General features: G+C 41.0%; 1 protein-coding gene across 1 annotated transcript in view; it reads right to left on the bottom strand.

Moving 5' to 3' along the window:
- Positions 1 to 19052, bottom strand: part of cdk17 (cyclin dependent kinase 17) — a 50272-nt gene that overhangs the window by 11182 nt on the left and 20038 nt on the right. Inside the window, exons 2-4 of the mRNA XM_078242639.1 lie at positions 17484 to 17628; positions 12402 to 12566; positions 5862 to 5995 (exon numbers count right to left, since the gene is read on the bottom strand). Of these exons, the coding sequence (XP_078098765.1) occupies positions 5862 to 5995; positions 12402 to 12566; positions 17484 to 17610 (426 nt within the window). The 5' untranslated portion in view covers positions 17611 to 17628. The remainder of the gene's footprint in view (positions 1 to 5861; positions 5996 to 12401; positions 12567 to 17483; positions 17629 to 19052) is intronic.

Below are 19052 nucleotides of genomic sequence, written 5' to 3'. Positions count from 1 at the left end.
TTGAATTAAAACTATAGCTTTTGATTTGACATTCCTGTAGTGGAGCTGGAGTTTTTTTGGGCGAGCTGTTTTGCACCTATGTAAAAGAAGCTTAATATTTAAAGCCAAAAACCTCTATGGATCAAATTCTAGCTACTTAGCACATACTGTTATTCAACCACATGACTTGATAGTTGCTGCTTTTTTGCAATCACAGCGCACCGTGAGAAAATGTACTGCCACATGCCTTGTGCCTATACTGTATGTAATGTGGGGCGTGTCTCAGCAGCAAGCAGCACAAGACAATGTAGGCGACTGTGTACACACGGCGCACACACGGTCTGAAATAACTGGCTCTCATCTGCCTCCTACTCCCAGAGAGAGAAGACAGAGATCAGGCCGATCACATATCATGGAGGGTAAAAATAAGAGGCAGCGTGTTGAAGCGTGACTGCGGCTGAACAGCAAAACCTCCATAAGCATAAATCCGACTGTGATTATGAAAACACACCTGCAAACAAAACGGCGTGAAAACCAGACACGACTAAAAACAAATCATACATATGTTTATTAATGTTTCAAGGTCTTATTCTCAGTCTGTATTCACACAGAGGGCTGTCATTGTGGTACTGGGCTCAAACCTGTTGTGGACGACTGAACACATCTATTCTTAGATTTTTTTTTAAAAGGGCCACATGTGATAGAGAAGCGATGAACTGACTGATGTGGGAAAAACAAGGGCTAGTGGAGTAAAAATACAGTGAGAGAAGACGTTGAATCTGTTTGCTTATCATACGGGCTTTTGAGTTTGGCCTCTCCACAAATACCATCAAGTCATCTGCTCTCATTTCATCACTGCAGTGCTTTGTCCTTTCCGACAATGCTGCTCAGAGAAGATGCCAGTTAAACTCAGAATTCAAATAAAAGCTCAAATTACAGAGAGCATATCGGTGCCTTGAAGAGAGGAAGTGATATATAATGTGAATCGTTCTGCTTTTTCTCTGATGTAACCTGGTGTCTTACGTAACGCTCTTTTAATGTCAGTCTACAGCAGACTGTGTCCGTCTTCTCAGCATTTCATCTTATTATTACATTTTCTTTAGAGTGATGTTGTTCGCTCAGTGTTAGTTTGTGAAGCACTTTGTCACCCTGGTTTTAAAAAAAATAGTTGAAAATGCAAACACTTCCATATTGTGTTGAAAGAATGAATCGATTAATTAGTCAGCAGAAAATGAATGGCCAACAAATTCATAATCATTTCATGGTTCAAGCTATCGACAAAAGAAATTCCATATATATATTTTCTGGGTCCAGCTTGTCAAAACGTGAAGATCTGCTGCTTGTCTCCGTTTTGTACGGTTTAAAATGTGACATCTTTAGTGTGTTGGACTGTTGATCGGACTAAACTGTTAGTACTGAAAGTATTTGTTAGTTGAAGCCGTGCTTGCATACATACTTAATCGGTTATTTACATGTGATCAGTGTTGCCTCATCTCAAAGTCTGTGTGGATTGCACATGTAAATAAAAGAACCTAAAAATGATCATTTCCATGATCACATGAACACAATATACCACACATTTGAATACATCCACTCAAATAAGTAAACCGAAAGTAACAAGTAGCAATCAAGAGTTTTTTGTTTTTTTTTTAGATTTAGAAAGTTTTACAAATAACATAATAATAATAATAATAATAATAATAATAATAATAATAATAATAATAATAACAACAACAACAACACACAAGGCCCACGTTACACTGTGCATATCGAAGAAAATGGGCAGTACCAATCTTATGCTGGTACTGCTGAGGGTGCATTCATGCACCGGTCATGGCATTGTCCACAGAGATTTAGGGCTGATGTATATGGAAACCTATGGATTGGCCTTTGCTTAAAAAAAAACTACTGGACACTATACATATATATATATTCTAAAATTGCACAGCAGATTATCACATTGGCTATGATGTAATGGGTGTGATGGAACCTTGGACTTCATAAAAGGTCCTACTTAGAAAATGATCGGTCTTAAAAACTGTCACTTTTAGCTCGGTGCCTTTTTATTTTTGTTTCGTTTCTTTCTTTTGTATGTTGTCATTTCTATGTATGTTGTTTTATCTTTATGTGTTTTTAATATCACACTGTAAAGCACTTTGAGCTGTATTTAATTGTATGAAAGGTATTTCATTGTATGAAAAGTGCTTAGAAATAAAGTTATTATATTGGTTGCCCTAACTATGCAATAATATATTTTAAAAGTGATTGTTTTGTTTGCTGAATGCTCCATATAATATTCCCCCCTCCACCTTTTGATTAGTATTATATTTCAATGTTGCACTGTGTTTGAGGAAGTGTAACAGTGTCTCCTTTAACTACTAAAAAAATTTATGTTTTTAAGGTGACAAAGTGTAGAAGCACGACGCTACCGTCAGTAAGCAAGCGCACACTGTGTCCTTAACCTCCTTAACAGCTTAATAACAAAAACTTCAGGCAGAATCATAAGAACCACAAGAAGAGCAGCACGCTTCCGCTCATATAACAGAGCTTAGGTTTGTGTATGTGTGGGTTGACTGATTATCACCAGACCCTTGAGCTCCGCTTGTTTCGTGCACCTACAAATGAGATAAACACTCAAAACGAGTGAAAAATAGGTCACTGTGTGTGTGTGTGTGTGTGTGTGTGTAAGAGAGACACAACATCAAGGATGTTTTGAAGGTTGTTTTTTGTCAAACAGGCTCCCCTGCCAGCAGGGGGCAGGAGGCCTCCAGGCTGAGACGCTCGTCTGTTTCAGAATAAAACTTCCCCCGGGGTTCAATATTTATAAAGTCGAAGATGATTTATTTGGAACGTCAGCATGTAATGTGGGGTAAACCCACATGAAGCCAAAATGTAGCATCACTTGATTCGCACAAGAGAGGTTTACCACCTTTTTCCTGTTCCTGTGTGAAACAATACATAAGAGATGCCTGAGAAATGAATAGTGGCTCACAGCAAAAATGTCTCCAAACTATTTATACAAAAACACTGTGAAAGAAAGTTTCAGTAGCAGGCAAAAAAAAAAGTCCCCCGATAATCATGAGGATTTTTCGCCCCCCCCCCCCCCTATTTATACTGTTCACATTTTATTTGCTGAGATAGTGTACTAACTATAAAATATATACATGCATATGACACTGTTGTCAAAACCCACGCAATCGACATACACACGCTTGCAGACGGCATCTTGGAAGTTTGTGATCAATACTTAGTAGCAGCCAGCTAGCGACGATGTATGATGACGTAACCGGAACCAAGTGGTGTCTCATTTCATAGGGGTATGTTTTCACCCCTAGCCCTTACCACTCTGTTTCGAAGGACAAGGGCTAGGGGTAAGACGAAGGGGTAGGGGAAGGGGTAAGGGTAAGACAGAGAAATGGGATTCAGCCTAAGTGACTGTCTAGTGTACCCGGTGGGCCATCGAAGCCAATTCACCCTCTTTGACTCAGTGAGTATTTCAAAAGCTTGCTCTGGTTGATCAAACCGCTTTTAGAAAAGAGGTCTTACTGCAGCATGAATGTATACATGTATGAAGAAAAACATGGAGATCAGAAATTATGGGGGATTGAGTCTTCTCTTACAACTGGGCCTTATTTCCAGTAGTACGATTCTACTCAAAATACAATATTTGTTTGCCTATCTGCAAATCTGTATCATTTCGCATTTCATTTAAAAAAAAAAAAAGGCACTGGCAAATAAAAGATAATTTCTAGTTTGATTTGAAAGGATATCAATGTAGGACTGATGTTCTGATGTCAAGCAATTCAAAAAAAATAAATAAATAAAAAAAAAGATGAGAAAGTACAGAGGTGAGGAAGGAGAGTGAAAATGACGCCGATGTTAATGCTGCTTGATTTTTGTTTTTGTTCTTCCTCGTCTTAAAGTAGGAGATAAAGCAGGATGAAATTGGAGTAGTACTTGTATTGTTTGAAATGGTCTGTTTGATTCATCTTGTTGGACTGTGATTTAGGTGTGGTAAAGACTGGGGGTAGGACCTGATAAGCCTGGGGCTTCTACCTATCCCTTTTTGAACGGGTCGAGTGGTAGGTTGACATTTTTAGTTTTTGTTTATTATTTATTATTATTTTCTTTTTTGTTATTCGTTTATACATTTTATATATACACAGTGTATATTAGGGCTGTCAATCGATTAAAAAATGTAATCTAATTAATTACATACTCTGTGATTAATTAATCGAAATTAATCGCATACATAATTTACGGTGCCTAAACCGATACTTTTTAAGAAAGTAAAAAAAGAAAAGATAAAAAAAGGGTACTAAACAACAGTTGGTGACATTAAAGAAAGGCTTGTTTATTGCTAAGGCCATATGGTCAAAATTAAATGATTTAATAATAATGTATAACAATAACTTATTTCACTAGTAAATTGCTGTTGAACGACAAAAACAACCACCAGATGGGAAATGGACATTTACAATAACTTCAAATGCCACACGAGGCTGTAGTTTACCAGTTTCATTGAACGCACCGTCTGTGTTGTTTCTCCGACGGCAGCTGCAGATTGTTACATACCGGTGTTGAATCCTCTACAGTAAAACACAGTCAAACTTTACACCGTTTAGCGTTAGCTGTCAGCATTTTAACAGTGTTTAATCCAGCTACTAGCTAGCGGTAGGCTAACGTTAGCTGCTGTTGAGTATTGTGTTAACTAGCGTCATGTGCAGCGGTGTTTGTTTCAGAGCATCAGAGAGAAGCGTAGACATATCAGTGGCACCAGATTTCGGTAGCCAGGGTTGGCAGGAAGAAGATTTTTACAAGTAAATGTTCCAATTAATGATCCAGGCAGAACATTCTCGTCTCCCTCCTTCATTTTACAGTCGAATGGTGGCTAGAATGGCTCTGGGTCAAACGTCAATATAGAATGGATTAATCTGCGTTATTTTTTTTAACGCGTTATTTTTTCTCAGATTAATTAATAGAAATTAACGCGTTATTTTGACAGCCCCAATATATATATATATATATATATATTTTTTTTTTGTATCGTTCGAAATTCATTTTGAATGGCACAACTTCAGTATATACATCCTCACAAGAGGAACAAAGGAGACTCCTTTCCCAGCATGCTGTGGAGCCGTTAGACAAGGCCGACATGTAGAAAGTCTCTGTGGTTACAGCACAGATTATCACACTGCATCTCTTAACCAGCCACTGCTGTGGTCCTCAGGGAGCGGGACTGCTGTCAATATCATGACGTTTAGACAATGAAAAAGCCCATTAGGAGACAACAATCCACCCCTGAATACCCCTGGGGATAGGAGGAAGAGGAGGAGGTGAAGAGCAAAGCAGAGCAGAAGGAGAGGAGGCGAGGGGGTGAATTGTGGAATGTCGCCATGTACTGTAAGCCTTTTTTGCAGTTGCTGTGCGCATGTGCGTGCGCCTGCGTGTGTGTGTGTGTTTCGTCATCGCAATATCAACTGGCACAACATATGTATCGCGAAAGGTTGCGACATATCGCGAAAGACACTCAGAGATGTTTTGGGTTAGTTGAAAGAAAATACCAGGTAGAAAACTGCACATTGAAGTAACTGTCATTCTTATTTAGTGGTGCTTTTTATTGTCAATCCAATGTTTAATAAAAGAATGTTAGAAATGATTTCCTGTTATTTGTTTTAAATTCAACAAGCAATTTGTTGTATTTTAGCAGAATACTAAAAGCAACAGAAAGGCACAACTGAGTACACTTTAATATCAGTTTATTTATCGCAAGTAATATCATTATCGCGATATTCAACAATGTTATCACGCATCGCATATTTTACTCATATCGTGCAGCCCTAGCGTGTGTGTGTGTGTGTGTGTGTGTGCCTGCGTCTCACCTCCATGGAGATCCGCCGGTGCATGCGGTTCCTCAGACAGACACCAGTCGGAGATTGCACCTCGTCTGAAGACGTTCCCGATGCCTGGTCGCTCTCCCCATCGGAGCCCATCTTCAGGTTCTCGTGCACAATATCTAAGACAGAATGAGAATGATAAAATACATTACATAACTGCAGAAAGATACAGAATTACATGTCACTGGATATTTGGCATATGCGAGGAAACCTGCTTCCAGGTTTACACCTGCTTTTAAGAGGCGCAAAATAGAGGCGCACTTTCACGGGCGGTTTTTGTACATACCGTGGAATACATAATTAGGCGCACTTTACGCTTCCCCTCCCATCTCTTTATGGGAAACTCCCACTCTCCCCTTCACCCTCCCATGAATGCATATGCATGACTCGGAAAAGCGCAGTTTGCCATTTTCAGTTCCTGCGCTTTTACCTCAGTGCGGCCTGTTTGTACATACCTCGCCCTGCTTTTATGCGCATGTTGCGAAACAAATATGCCTGAAGTGGGCGCTGAACTACTGATTATTTTTCCCAATTAATTCATCCATTGTTTGATCTATAAAATGTCAGAGAGTCAAAAATTCTATGTCAATCAGCTACGTCTACATTTACATTGCTACGTTTTGGTTTAAAAAAACAAATTCTCTTTTGCTACGTTTACACCTTGCATTCACACTGCTCTGGCGTTTCAGAGCCTCTAAACCGGAGACATTTGAAAACACTTCTGACCCCGTTTTGGTTTGGAATCTCCGGGGTCGTGTTGCAGTCTCAACGGCCGCAAACGGAGACCTTTGGCAACAATGTCGCGCCGCCTGATTGGGTCATGACGTCTCGTTCTCTGAGACTAACCCCCATTTTCCACTGGGGGCGTCTGCGCAGCGTTCCGGCCGTTACGCAATCCCCGCGGGCAATCGCGGCCATTTAAGTCAATGTTTGATATTCCACCAGCCGCACTGTGTCCCAGAAGCGTGCGTGAAGTGCCTCTCCGCTCTGCTAAAGATACGCGCCAGGTCTATTTTCGCGCAAGCCGTGGGGCATTCGGACTAGAATGCGGATTGGGCAGCATTTTTCTGTCCGAGCCCGGCCCGCGTCCGAACAGAGCAGTAACCGAACCCGACCCGAGCCCGACAGGCATTAAGATATTTATGTCCGAGCCCGACCCGAGCCCGACACTCTCATTTCAAACACTCTCATTCAAATCTCATTTATTTCTCATACTAGTGACAAATGTACGTTTGTTTGTGTGGAAAGCCCGCTTTTATTAAGCAACTGTAGGAAGGCATTCGGAAATGTCAACAGATGAGCGCACACGGGGCAACAAGTGCACGTTAACACAGGCGCGCACAAGAGGCCCAATCATATCGCGCTGATGTGACTAAGCCCGAGAAGAACCCGAACATCATTTCTAAATATCTGTCTGAACCGGGCCCGGCCCGGCAGGTACCGTCGGGCTGGGCTCGGGTATCCATCCTCTAATCCGGACCGCCGGGCAGGAAGAGAAACAGCGAGAGTAGCCAGTCAATCTACCAAAAGACACTCCCCAATATCGTATATGTCTCCTCTACAACACCACGGACTACGAGAGATTCAACTTGGAGGTGGAAAAATGTAATAAGACACCACAGATCCTTTTTATAAGGACAACACCAGAAAAGAGAAGGCATGGAGTTAAATTGCAGGAGTGCTTGGAGTGGAAGGTAGATACTAGCTAAATGAACACGTGACTGTTCTGTAAAGTACTTGTACAGACAATCTACGAGTTGGGCAGCAAAACGCTCCGCTTCTGAGACGCTCCCGGTGTGGTATGGCGCATGGTATTATTATCAGCCAGAGTTATTATTAGTTAGTAACAGCAGACATTTTGACTTGTCAAACAGGCGTCACTAACAACATTATGAATTGCTGCGTTGGACTGCATTAACCGTTGGAGCAGAGGCATGGTTCATGTTATTAGTTCCGCCTGTGGTTTCCCCGTCTGCTGTGACTAATCGGATTCATTTTGAAACGACCGAAGAATTAAGAGTGCCCGGATGTTGCAAGGCAGGAACAATTTATTCAGAGAGCAAAAAAGAATGATGATGGACAGACTTTTGACAGGGAGGAAAAGAAAAACAGAGAGGAGAAATGAGAGAGAAGAAATCTTTTATCGATGGAGATTAACGGGGTTTTAATTATTTCAAACGTGATAATCCGGATTATTTCTTCAAATATCTCACCAAAGAGTCTAGATTTTGAGGAAAGAATGATTGTAGTTTTGCACCCTAACTAACAAAGTGCTTACTTTATTCACTTCATGCACCTTATTGACAAACTTCACTTCATGAAGTCCTACTTCATTACAGCCTCAAAGAACACTTTGCCCCAGAATGTGAACCGGTCTGTGGTCATCTGGTTAAAAAAAAACTAAAGTCTCCTCAGGTGAAAGGAAATGCTGATCCACTTTTAGAAACTGAAACGTTTTCAGGACTTTCCTCTGGGGCTGACCTGTCCACTCTGCATGTCACTCGGTTTCTTTTTTTTTTTTTTGGGTTGGTTGAAGTGAGGTTTCTCTGCTTCTTTTCCATCAGAACTTTGGTTTTGTGGAAGAACTTGATATGTGACAGGAGGTCTTTAAATGGAATAGAACATTCAACTTCAGTATGTCATTGGAATTTACCATAATAAAGACAAGACATGACAGGATATAGGGGAAGGTGAGGGGGGTACGGAGAATTAGAAAAGAGGAACAGGAAACTGTTACAAGATTTCCATCTGCTCCACATCTTTTCTCAACCCTTTCCTCAAAAATCATCCTCATCTTGTTCATCTATTTTTTCTCTCTTTTGCCTCTACAACCACCCACCTTTATCCATCCCCTGTCTTCCCCAGGGGCCTCATTTATCCACAATGCATACACACAGTTTGGGGCATTCACCGTGCCTACACTCACTTCTACATGTGGAAGAAGAAAGAATAGAAAAGAAAATCGGGTTGATCATCTTCCTCTTGTGTTTGAGAATGTGCGTACATGAGTGTAATAGCGGGAGCCAAATTCCTAAATTTCAGACACACAAACTGCTGGAAAGAATGTGTCAACAACTGCTTTGTTTTTATTTGGAAAACAAGGAAATCATTGCTCTTCCCCCCCTCCAGATCATTAAAAGTTACAATCATTAAGATTTGTATACTAATCATTTTATTCATGGTCACCATGTTTTCAGCAATTGCCATTCAATGTATTTACATTCTGTAATTCCCTCTCTACTGTATATAGTAGTTTTCATTGGTAGAGGCGGGGTCCGCCATTCCCACGCAGGGTTCAAATTTCTGCACGAGGGCTTCACAGGAAAATGACGCAAATATGTTAATTCTATTGCCCTAATATCAGCCTCACCGTTGCCGTTTATTTCTCCTACTGCTGTAACCTGTACAATGTTACAACAATGAGACTTTTTAAAATGAATATATTGAGTGGTGGTTACGAGAAGGTGATTGTATTGTGTACTGACTGTATTGTCCTTGGGGCTATATATTATGACTAGTTTGGATGGGTTATTATTCGGTTTGATTTAACTGACAGATAAAACATGGACACCGGTAGGTAAAAGCTGGAAAAGAAAAGCAAATGTATGTATGTGTGTATGCATTTCTGTATATGGGTTAGGGGTGCAAGATATATCGACTCAATATCGTTATCGCAATATATCGAAAGTTTCGCAATAAGTATGCAATATTTTGTGGAGCGCTGCGTCCCGTCCGTTGGCTGTGTGGCTGAGTTGTGTTCGATTTAGAGCCCGCTTGAAACGCTATAACGATCATGTTTCATTGGCCAGTTACCGTGCCACTTGCACATGTTAGTGCACGTCAGCACACGGGTCCATTACGTGACAAAACCTATGGAGCGTACCACGTGTGTGCATATTTCGACAGAGTAAGTGAAGAAATAGATAGAGACAACAAAACAGAAGGAATCAGAGAAGCGAAAGAAAAGTTGTGTCCTGTTCTCTTTATTTATTTATTTATTTTATACTGTCCAACCAGTACAACATGTCCTGTTCTGTAGACATGGTCCTTATTTATTTATTCATGTTGTCCAATATGACCGTCAGTTGAAATAAACCTTGTGTTGTAAGAAAACTTGTTTAATTTGTTATGAGTCTATTTTGATGTGATTTCCCGTAACTTTTGTAATTTTACATATGTTTAAAAAAATATCGAAATTAATATCGATATCGCAATATTCATAATGAATAACGCAATATCACATTGTCAATATCGTGCAACCTTAATATGGGTATGCATGTGTATGTGTGCGTGTAAGTATGTATACAGTATATGCATGTATGTGTATGTATACATATATAAACAAATGAAGAATTAAAAAGTAGTTTTTAACTTCTTTCTACTCCTTTTTGAACATGGAAATCCTTACTTGAATCATTTACGATAACTTCTAAAAGATATGTTTGCTGAGTATTTGGTTTTTGTTGGTTTTTCTTGCTTGTGCTGAAATGTACATGTTCTCATTTCTCTTTTAACTTTTTATTTTTAACATGTTCAAAATAAACTAAACTACTACTAAGCTGCTGAGGCCACATTTCCTACTGCTGCTGCTTCACATTAAAAGCTTCAACTGGCAAAATACAGGGTGGCTTTTATTGTGAACCAATCAGAGCACCTTTTATGGCGTTCTGGGTGCCGTTTCTGTACGTAAACAAGCCTGTACGTGCATACCAGGTGAGATTTATCATTTTTCTCTGCTTGAAGGGGTGAGTATGCACGTTTGATAAATCAAACATATGTTGTTTCTTACAGGTCGTTCAAACACATTTAGAGCGCGTTCCAACCACGCTTTGATAAGTAAGGACCCAAGAGATTAAAACCTTCTAGAAACTTTCTGTCTTCTCTCCCTTTTTCTTCCCTACAGCTGTAACACGTTCCTCCCCCTAACCTTGTTACTTTCTCTATAAACACCTTTTCAAAATAACTCGTTCTTGCCCCACTTTCCGCCTTTAACTTGTCTCCTTTTTGAAAACCAAATGATCTCTCTTCCCTTTTTCCTGTCACTTCTCTGTCTCTCATTTGCATGTTTCTTGGCCAGACTTCACTTCCCACATCAACATTCCCTCTCACTCTACATATTTCACCTTTGCTCCTAGGTTGTTTTCTCTTTTGCACGTTTTTCATAGGCAGCAGCCAATCTGGCTCCTTCTGTTGCTTCAACACATTCTTCATTCTACTTCTCTACCTGTGCTTTTCTAACTTGTTCTTCTCCAAAGCCTCCAAATGATCTCATCTGTCCTACTTTCTTTACCTTTCACATACCTCTTCATTATCTCCTGCTATTTCATGTATTCCCTCATCTTGTCCAAAAACTCCCAAGGTTTCTCTCACAATAATATTTTCACTTTCTCCCAATATCCTTTCACCTGACAGACATTCCTTCTCTTCGAAAACCCCCCAAAAGGTTGTTTCCTAATCTTTCTACATTGTTTTCTTTGGCTTTTACATGTCTCTAAATCTTCTCTTAGAAAAGAATAAATCTTTATTGTCCACCAGGGTGGACATTTTTCTTTTCAACTTTTCTTTTCAACATCTCAGACATGATTGAGAAAAATTTATTTATATATATATATGATTTTTGGTCCGTATCACCCAGCCCTACAACCCTTATATTTAAGATGGTGCATTAACTTTAATTTTGTGCCAATCCATAATGTACATGTTGTGCGATTATTCTCTGAATAAGTAAAAAGTGTCAACTATCTGGTGGCACTTGAGGAAAAGTTAGGAGATCCCCAACGTGTATACAGTAGGGTGGAACCGTGATGAATATCTGAACCAAATGTCATGAGTTAATCAACTAATGCTTTTAGCGCTATTTTGAGCCCACCACAACCTGCCAATTGTAGGTAAAGAAGCTGTGACGCCAAGTTATGCAATAAGCTAACTCAGAAATCGGTCAATGAGACAGGATCTGTAGGTGTGGAGCACAAACAGACATAGTTAAAGATTCCCAGCAACTAGCGCTTTGACGTACGACGTGTCCTCATCTGAGTAGGATAACGAAAATATGCCGCTTTTCAAAGTGCCAGTTGCTGCAATTTAACAAACTAATAAGCGTTAAATGGAACCGTGTGCCCATCCCTCCAGATCCTGCCCGGCTTGCTTGACTGAATATTCAAAAAGTCCCAGAGGCGGGTAGATTCTGATACCCACAACACTTTGGTCCTGTGTTTCATACTGTCCCCTGAATCATCTCATCACCCTTCGGGCTGAAACTCACTGCTACGGCTCCAGTGTGATGAATCAGCTCACGCAGGAAACCTGCGTCAAGTTTGACCAACTGTCACTTGGGTGAAAAACGGCCGTGCGAAGAAAGAAGCTGCTAATGGGAAAGACACCCAGTCACACTGGCCACGAGCGGGTTGGAAATCTCAGGACTTTTAACACGTTTCCTGTTTGTTCCCGGATGCCATCTGCTCTCCCACTACTCATTTCCTTCCGCGCGTGTGTGTGTGTGTGTGTGTGTGTGTGTGCGTGTCTCACCAAGACGACTACCGTTGCGTGGCATTGCCATGAAGGACCCCAGGGTGCCGCCGATGACGCTGTGCGGCCGGCGGAGCGGAGGCTTCTTGAAGGAGCCGGTGTACTGGTGCAGGAAGGAGTGCATGCTGTGGGAGGTGGGGGGGCGGCCGTTCCTCATGAAGGGCTCTGAAACACAACAGAGCACCGACTGTCATCATTCCTGGTGTTCTGAACATCAGCAGAGGCTCTGCGGTTGCATCACAAATCTCCAATAACCCCAACATGGGGAGCAAACTATCATCTCTTATCTTCTTCAACCCACTGCAGTGCATTCTTCGTTTCAAACGCATGCTGTGTGGCTAAGCTTTGTTACCTACAGAACTTTATTTGGCATTTAAGTCCAAGTCCCGCTGTTTTTTCAAAAATACCAAAACGTCAGTCTAAATCATGGCAAAATGGAACTGGACATCAAATTTTCTCCAAAGTTATGTAATGTTAGTTAGGTTTGAATAATGGACTCAATATGAGCAGAGAACTGTTGCGCTACTCAAGTGAGAAATGATGCTGTCTCTCCCCCCTTTCATTTCTTCATCTGTCCTGTGAAAATAAAGGCCTAAAAAAAAGCCCCAAAAAATCATCTTAAAAATGAATAGGCATCGACAGATACTGGTTTTTCAAGGCCGATATCGATACCGATTATTAGTAGTTAATAAAACCGATAACCAATATTTGGAACCGATATGCATTTACAGTGAAAATGAAAATCTTTAAATCAAAATTAAGATTTTGGAATGTTACAAAATCCAACACAAAAAACTTTGTTTAGATGCTTTAAGCCAGGGGTCTTCAACGTTTTTTAAGCCAAGGACCCCTTAACTAAAAGAGAGATGGAGCAGGGACCCCCTACTACATATATTGTATGAAATGAAGTTGCATAATAAACTGGGCCTACAACAATGTGTAGGGCTGCCTAAAGCCTTTATACATTTTTGCATAGAATACTAAGCTATTTAAATAGCCTACTAATTGTTGGCATGATTTTATAAATCATGTTTAAATGTTAAACATACATGTAGCACAGTGAACCCTTAGGACCAACTGTGTATGTGAATGGCCTTAGTGACTACCTTACCTATGGGTCGCTTAGCAGTGGGGATTTATGTTTGCTAATAATATGTTGGATTTCACTTTTCCAATGCACAATTTGGAGGCCCCCCTGCATTGACTCTGAGGACCCCCTAGGGGCCCCGGACCCCCTATTGAAGATCCCTGCTTTAAGCAATGATTTAATAAATTAGAAACCTTCAACATAATACCCAATAAAAGAGAGTCAGATAGTGTTGAGGGCGGGACATTAAGTCAGACTCAGCGGTGAGTGAAACCGAAGCAGAGGGACAGACACGGAGCTGTAGCCGAGCCAAAGTAGACCACTTTTTAATTCATTAACTTTATCGGTTATCAGGCAAATAAAGCGCTGATAAAGATAATCTGCAAACTGCAAACAAACGGCCTGATAATAGGCCAGGGCCGGGGGGGAGAACAGTAGTAGTACTAGAAAGTTGATAGCCTATCAAAATGATGTTACTTTATCAATAAGCAAAACATGAGCCTCACTCACAGGACTCAATAAGCAATCACATTTTTTTATCCAAAGAAACCCTGTAAGCAGATATTATGGCCCAGTGTTCTCCCTGTGGGCATAATGGCAGTCAGAGTTCAGCTACACCCGCACAAAGTGGTCTGAAATATTCCCATTCTGATCTGCATTAGACAGGCCGTAAGTCTCTTGCACCTTGTGGGTTTATCTTTCTGCTCCTGCCAACTTTCTGTAGTTCATCTGACCTTTTTATCTCTGAGCTCACAGACTGTGCTGTGTTCCCACCTGCCAACCTCACAAATTAACATTACGCTGCCCTCAGGAGCTTGTCAGTCGTTTTAGAATTACAAGTTGAGCATGCATGAATCATATTAACAAGGCAGTTAAAATGTCAGAGCTAGTTTGAGTTTTTATGCTTTTATGAGCAGGGAATAGAAACCTTCTCAGCAATCGACAGTAAATATGATACAATATTTGTCATATTTCAATTTAAGAGTTATTGGTTCATATATAAAACAGGACCTCATTTTAACAATTCTTATAAAGCAGGGCTTATGGCAGAATTGTGTTGAGCCAGTCAGACTCAGACATGTACACCTTTCACTGGTTTCAGAAAAGAATGATAAAATACAGCATGTAAAGAAATAGTTTGATGTTATGAGAAATACGCTTATTCTTGCTAAGAGAGTTCAATGAAAAATCTATACCAAATTTTTTTCTGTATGCTAAATATAAAACTATGGCCAGCAGATAGTTAGCTTAGCCAAGGAAACAAAATCCAACTAACTAGTTATTATCTATTATAGTAATTCCAGTCTTTGGGCTACTCTAAGCTAACCAGCTGCAGCTACATATCTAACAAACAGGAATGAAAGTGGTATTGATATTCTCATCAAACTCTTGGCAAGAAAGCTAGTTTCTCAAAATGTCGAACTATTCCTTCAAAAGGGCTGAGTGAGTAGTATTAATATTAACCAATCAGAATGGAGACCTGTGGACTTGATAAGATAGATTACAGATTCATATTTTCTTCATCATTTGGCTTGCAGCATTATTAATTAACCACATGGTTATTTTAACGACAGGAAGGGCCTGACCTTTGACCTCTATTACTGCTGGAACCAGCTAAAGTTTCTTCTTCTGCTTGAATTCATTGTAACTATTTCTTGATACGGAGTGACAGCCAAACTACTGATGGGAAGCATTCTTATTCTGGCAGCTGTCAATCACAAGTGGCAGCCAATTACTTTCATGTGTCTATCACACCAATAGCTCATTTAAGACAAACTGTACGGTCATGCTAAAGCAGGCAGAAAGTTCCATAACAGAGATGTCAGGGAAAGTGTGTTTGCCAATGCGTGTCACAATACACTACCTTCTCAGCTGCTATCGGTTTGTGTGTGTGTGTGTGTGTGTGTGTGTGTGTGTGTGTGTGTGTGTGTGTGTGTTTTGACTGTGGTTAAGTAACTTCTATAGAAATAAAATGGATGAAAGGACATTAAACTGTTTGCTGTGGTCGTTTAGTACAATCAAATTGGAGATTGTTGGAGATTGCAGGCTAGTGGTATCTCCACTAGCAGTTATCAGTTTCTCTTCACTGACCACTGACAAGCAAAGAAAACAGGCTACACCCTCCCACAACTGCGATGGCTGCACCTGATTGGACGAACGCGTCACAAGGGTCTGTCTGCTCCAGCCAGCCAGCCAGCCAGACAGCCAGCCAGACAGCCAGCCAGACAGCCAGCCAGACAGCCAGCCAGCCAGCCAGACAGCGGACGACTGGCTGATAGCTAGCTTGCTAACTCCGCCATGCCTCCATGCCACACAGATCACAGAAGACGAGCTGAACAAAGTTGTCACTCATCTGGCGATAGCAATGTACTTTGTGTGGATGAAGCACTGAGTTGTTAAATTTGACTCATCTTTGCCTCGTAACGTTCTACTCCACTGCTCGTTTGTCTGTTACAGGAAAAACCTCACCTCCCTGAATTGAAAAAGTCGGTTTATACGGAGGTTGGTCCATGTACACATAAAAATAGCTGTCACTCTGACCATTCTGCTATGTTGATTTGAATGGAAATGGCCTTTCTATCCATTTTATTTCTATGGTAGCTCCCTTTCTCTTATTCCCGTTACATAACTTGATAGAGAGCTACTCACTGGAAGTCCATTACAGCTGTTACTGACACACACACACACACACACACACACACACACACACACACACAGTACTCGTTTTCTCTTCATCAATTTCCACGCTTCATAATTTAAATACCCCTGAGAGCTACCAAGAAACTAAAAGCTCTGTGTGTGCGCGTGTGTGTGTGCGTGCGTGCGTGTTGTGTACAGGAAGATATTGTGAAAATCAGACCAGTGGAATTTCCTTCCCTGGTTGGATTGTGGCACTGATTCTCTACAACCAGTCCGATGTTTTTTACAGTGTGAACTATAGCTTATCCATTAGGAATTTTTGACAGATTGTACCCCATTTTTATAGGAGAAGATCAATTGAAACCGATTTGTCAAGCATATTTTAGGTCCCCATAAACTCAAAAGTTGTTTTCTGCTGCAAGAAGATAATAGTATACAGTAGTTAGCAGTAAATGAGGTCCTCTTGCTACAAGCACAGAAAATCTTCCAATTGCACACAATGAATAAACAAATAGGATAAAAATGCAAATGAGCTGCTGTTTATACACCAGAGCCTCCTAGTAAAAACTATTTTTAAGATTTGCCTTCCACCAGGTTAAAACTAGGGTAGGAAGTTTTCTTTTTTTGGGGGTCATTGGTCAAAAATTCTATAATAGTCGTTCAGCATATTGTAATTCAAGTAGTCTGCGATAAAACTAGACTTCTGCAGCTCCTCTAGGCTCCGTTTTCAGGCTTTTGAAAATCTAGCCTGTGGGACAGGAAGAGGATGGGAGACTTTGGCCAATCAGAGGTCATTTCAGATAGAAGGCATTCCTATTGGCTGTTCTACAAATGCAGATGTGCATGCACATCCCTTCAGATGGTGATACCCTGATTCAATGGCGGAAAATCCTGCAAAAAACGTTGCTGTTCCAGCAATGGCAACAACTGCCTACACTGCAAAATAACCCAAAATAAGGAATACGGACTTTTCAAAAAGAGAGTCTAAAAGCGAGACTGACAATAAAGACAGATACAATTTCTTTTCTCAAAGAAAAGCTTAACTCCAAGTCTTCCAAAGTCGCGGCCAAAGCTGATTCTAAAGACCACTGTTTGCCAGCAGCAGCAGCCATTTCCTTTGTTTTCAAGCTCACCCACTGACTCTATACACAATGTGATTGGCCCGACTAGATTAGGTTTTTCCAGCTCACAAGCCAACGGAGAGTTGCTAGACTGACCCTGGCTGCAAATTACATTTGCTGTCGCTAGGCTCTAGGCTACCCGACCTCAGCTTTAATGTCCTATTGATGATTTTTTCATACGACACAGATTACAGATTTGTTTTGAAAAACAAAAACTGAATGTTGAATTTTTACCATTGTCCTTGGTGCCGCCATCCTCGATGGTCATCTGCTCGGCCAGTTCAGACAGCGACTCGTCGATGGTCTGACTGGAGCGGAGTGTTAACGACAGGCGCTTCTTAATCCTCTTCATCTTCTCCATCGCAGGGCAGCGCACGGCCTGGGGGGACACAGAAACACACAGTCAACTTTAATTCAGCAGAAATGGACTCATACACGTATACAAGTATACAAATGCAACATTTAGAGGACTGTGTTGTTGTTGTTGTTGTTGTGTGTATGTGTGTGTGTGCATGTGTGTGCACACTGCGTGGGGGAATGCACAAGCCTCGGTACAATCCAAAATTTCTCAGCTCATGAATAACAAAGCGGCTTTTAATCCAATATTCATTCACTCTGCAAATGCTGGAACAGCACATGAATAAAGCATGAACAAAGCATGAATAAAGGATGAATATCACAGACTGGAATATCCAGCTGCTGTCACTTACACACACCTTTACACATAGGAGAAATTAATGAACTCTAATTAAAGGAGGAGAGAGTCAAATTGGTTAGCAGAGACACACACACACACACACGTGTTGTTCCAGACGAGTGTGTTTGTGATGACGCAGCAGTCAGCCAGGTCACAGGAAACACCTTGCTCGATCTGCCTCAAGCCAGTCCCTGCTCATTGTGTTGCTGTGTTAACGCCCCATGCAAGCCGGTGTGTGTGTGTGTGTGTGTGTGTGTGTGTGTGTGTGTGTGTGTGTGTGTGTGTGTGTGTGTGTGTGTGTGTGTAAGGAACGGGCACTCTGGGTAAGTGGAGGAAATGCAGTGAGGAAGCAGCAGCAGAAATGCCCCGCCCATCCCGCCCGACCCTCAGCGCAAAACAAACTGACCCCTGCTGTCACAATCTCTCGCTCCCTCGTTCTTTCTCGCTTACAGTCTCTCTCAAGGCCGTTAGCTCCCCTCATACTCATGAGACACCATCTGCCTGTCTGCACACACACACACACACACACACACACACTTACTTCAGCAATTTGTCATTCATGACACTGCGTGGCGAGAAACACTTCATCAATCAGTGTTGGGACGTATGACCGCAACCTCACAACAACACACAACCACAACCTGTTTATCGGATTCTGTGTACTGCAACACACAGCATTTGAGGAGAACACAACCGCTTTGTAAGTTTTCTGTGTGTGTGTGTGTGTGTGTGTGTGTATGTGTGTGTGTGTGTGTGTGTGTGTGTGTGTGTGTGCGCGCGCATGTTTAGGGACATGACCTGAATATCCTCTCAGCTGGTCTAATTAAACCCTACAGGCTACTGGAAGAGGAATTTATTGATTAAAAGATTTCTGAATTTCCATGAATATTAACTGCACTGTAGGATTATCGTTTTAAACAGGGTTCTTTATGTTGTCGGTTAAGGACTTTGTAACTGCGGCTGTTGGTCAAATCAAGTTGAATACCAGTCTGTAGTATGCTAGAACCCTAACAGGGGTTAACTATTGTAGTTTCAATTATAGTGTATTGACCTCATGTAATAGAACATACTATATTATCGTTTTACTAATAAATATCTTGAAATGG

Source organism: Sander vitreus, chromosome 23 (assembly GCF_031162955.1).
Source record: "Sander vitreus isolate 19-12246 chromosome 23, sanVit1, whole genome shotgun sequence".
Lineage (NCBI taxonomy): Eukaryota > Metazoa > Chordata > Actinopteri > Perciformes > Percidae > Sander > Sander vitreus.
This window is presented reverse-complemented; position numbering and strand designations above follow the sequence as displayed.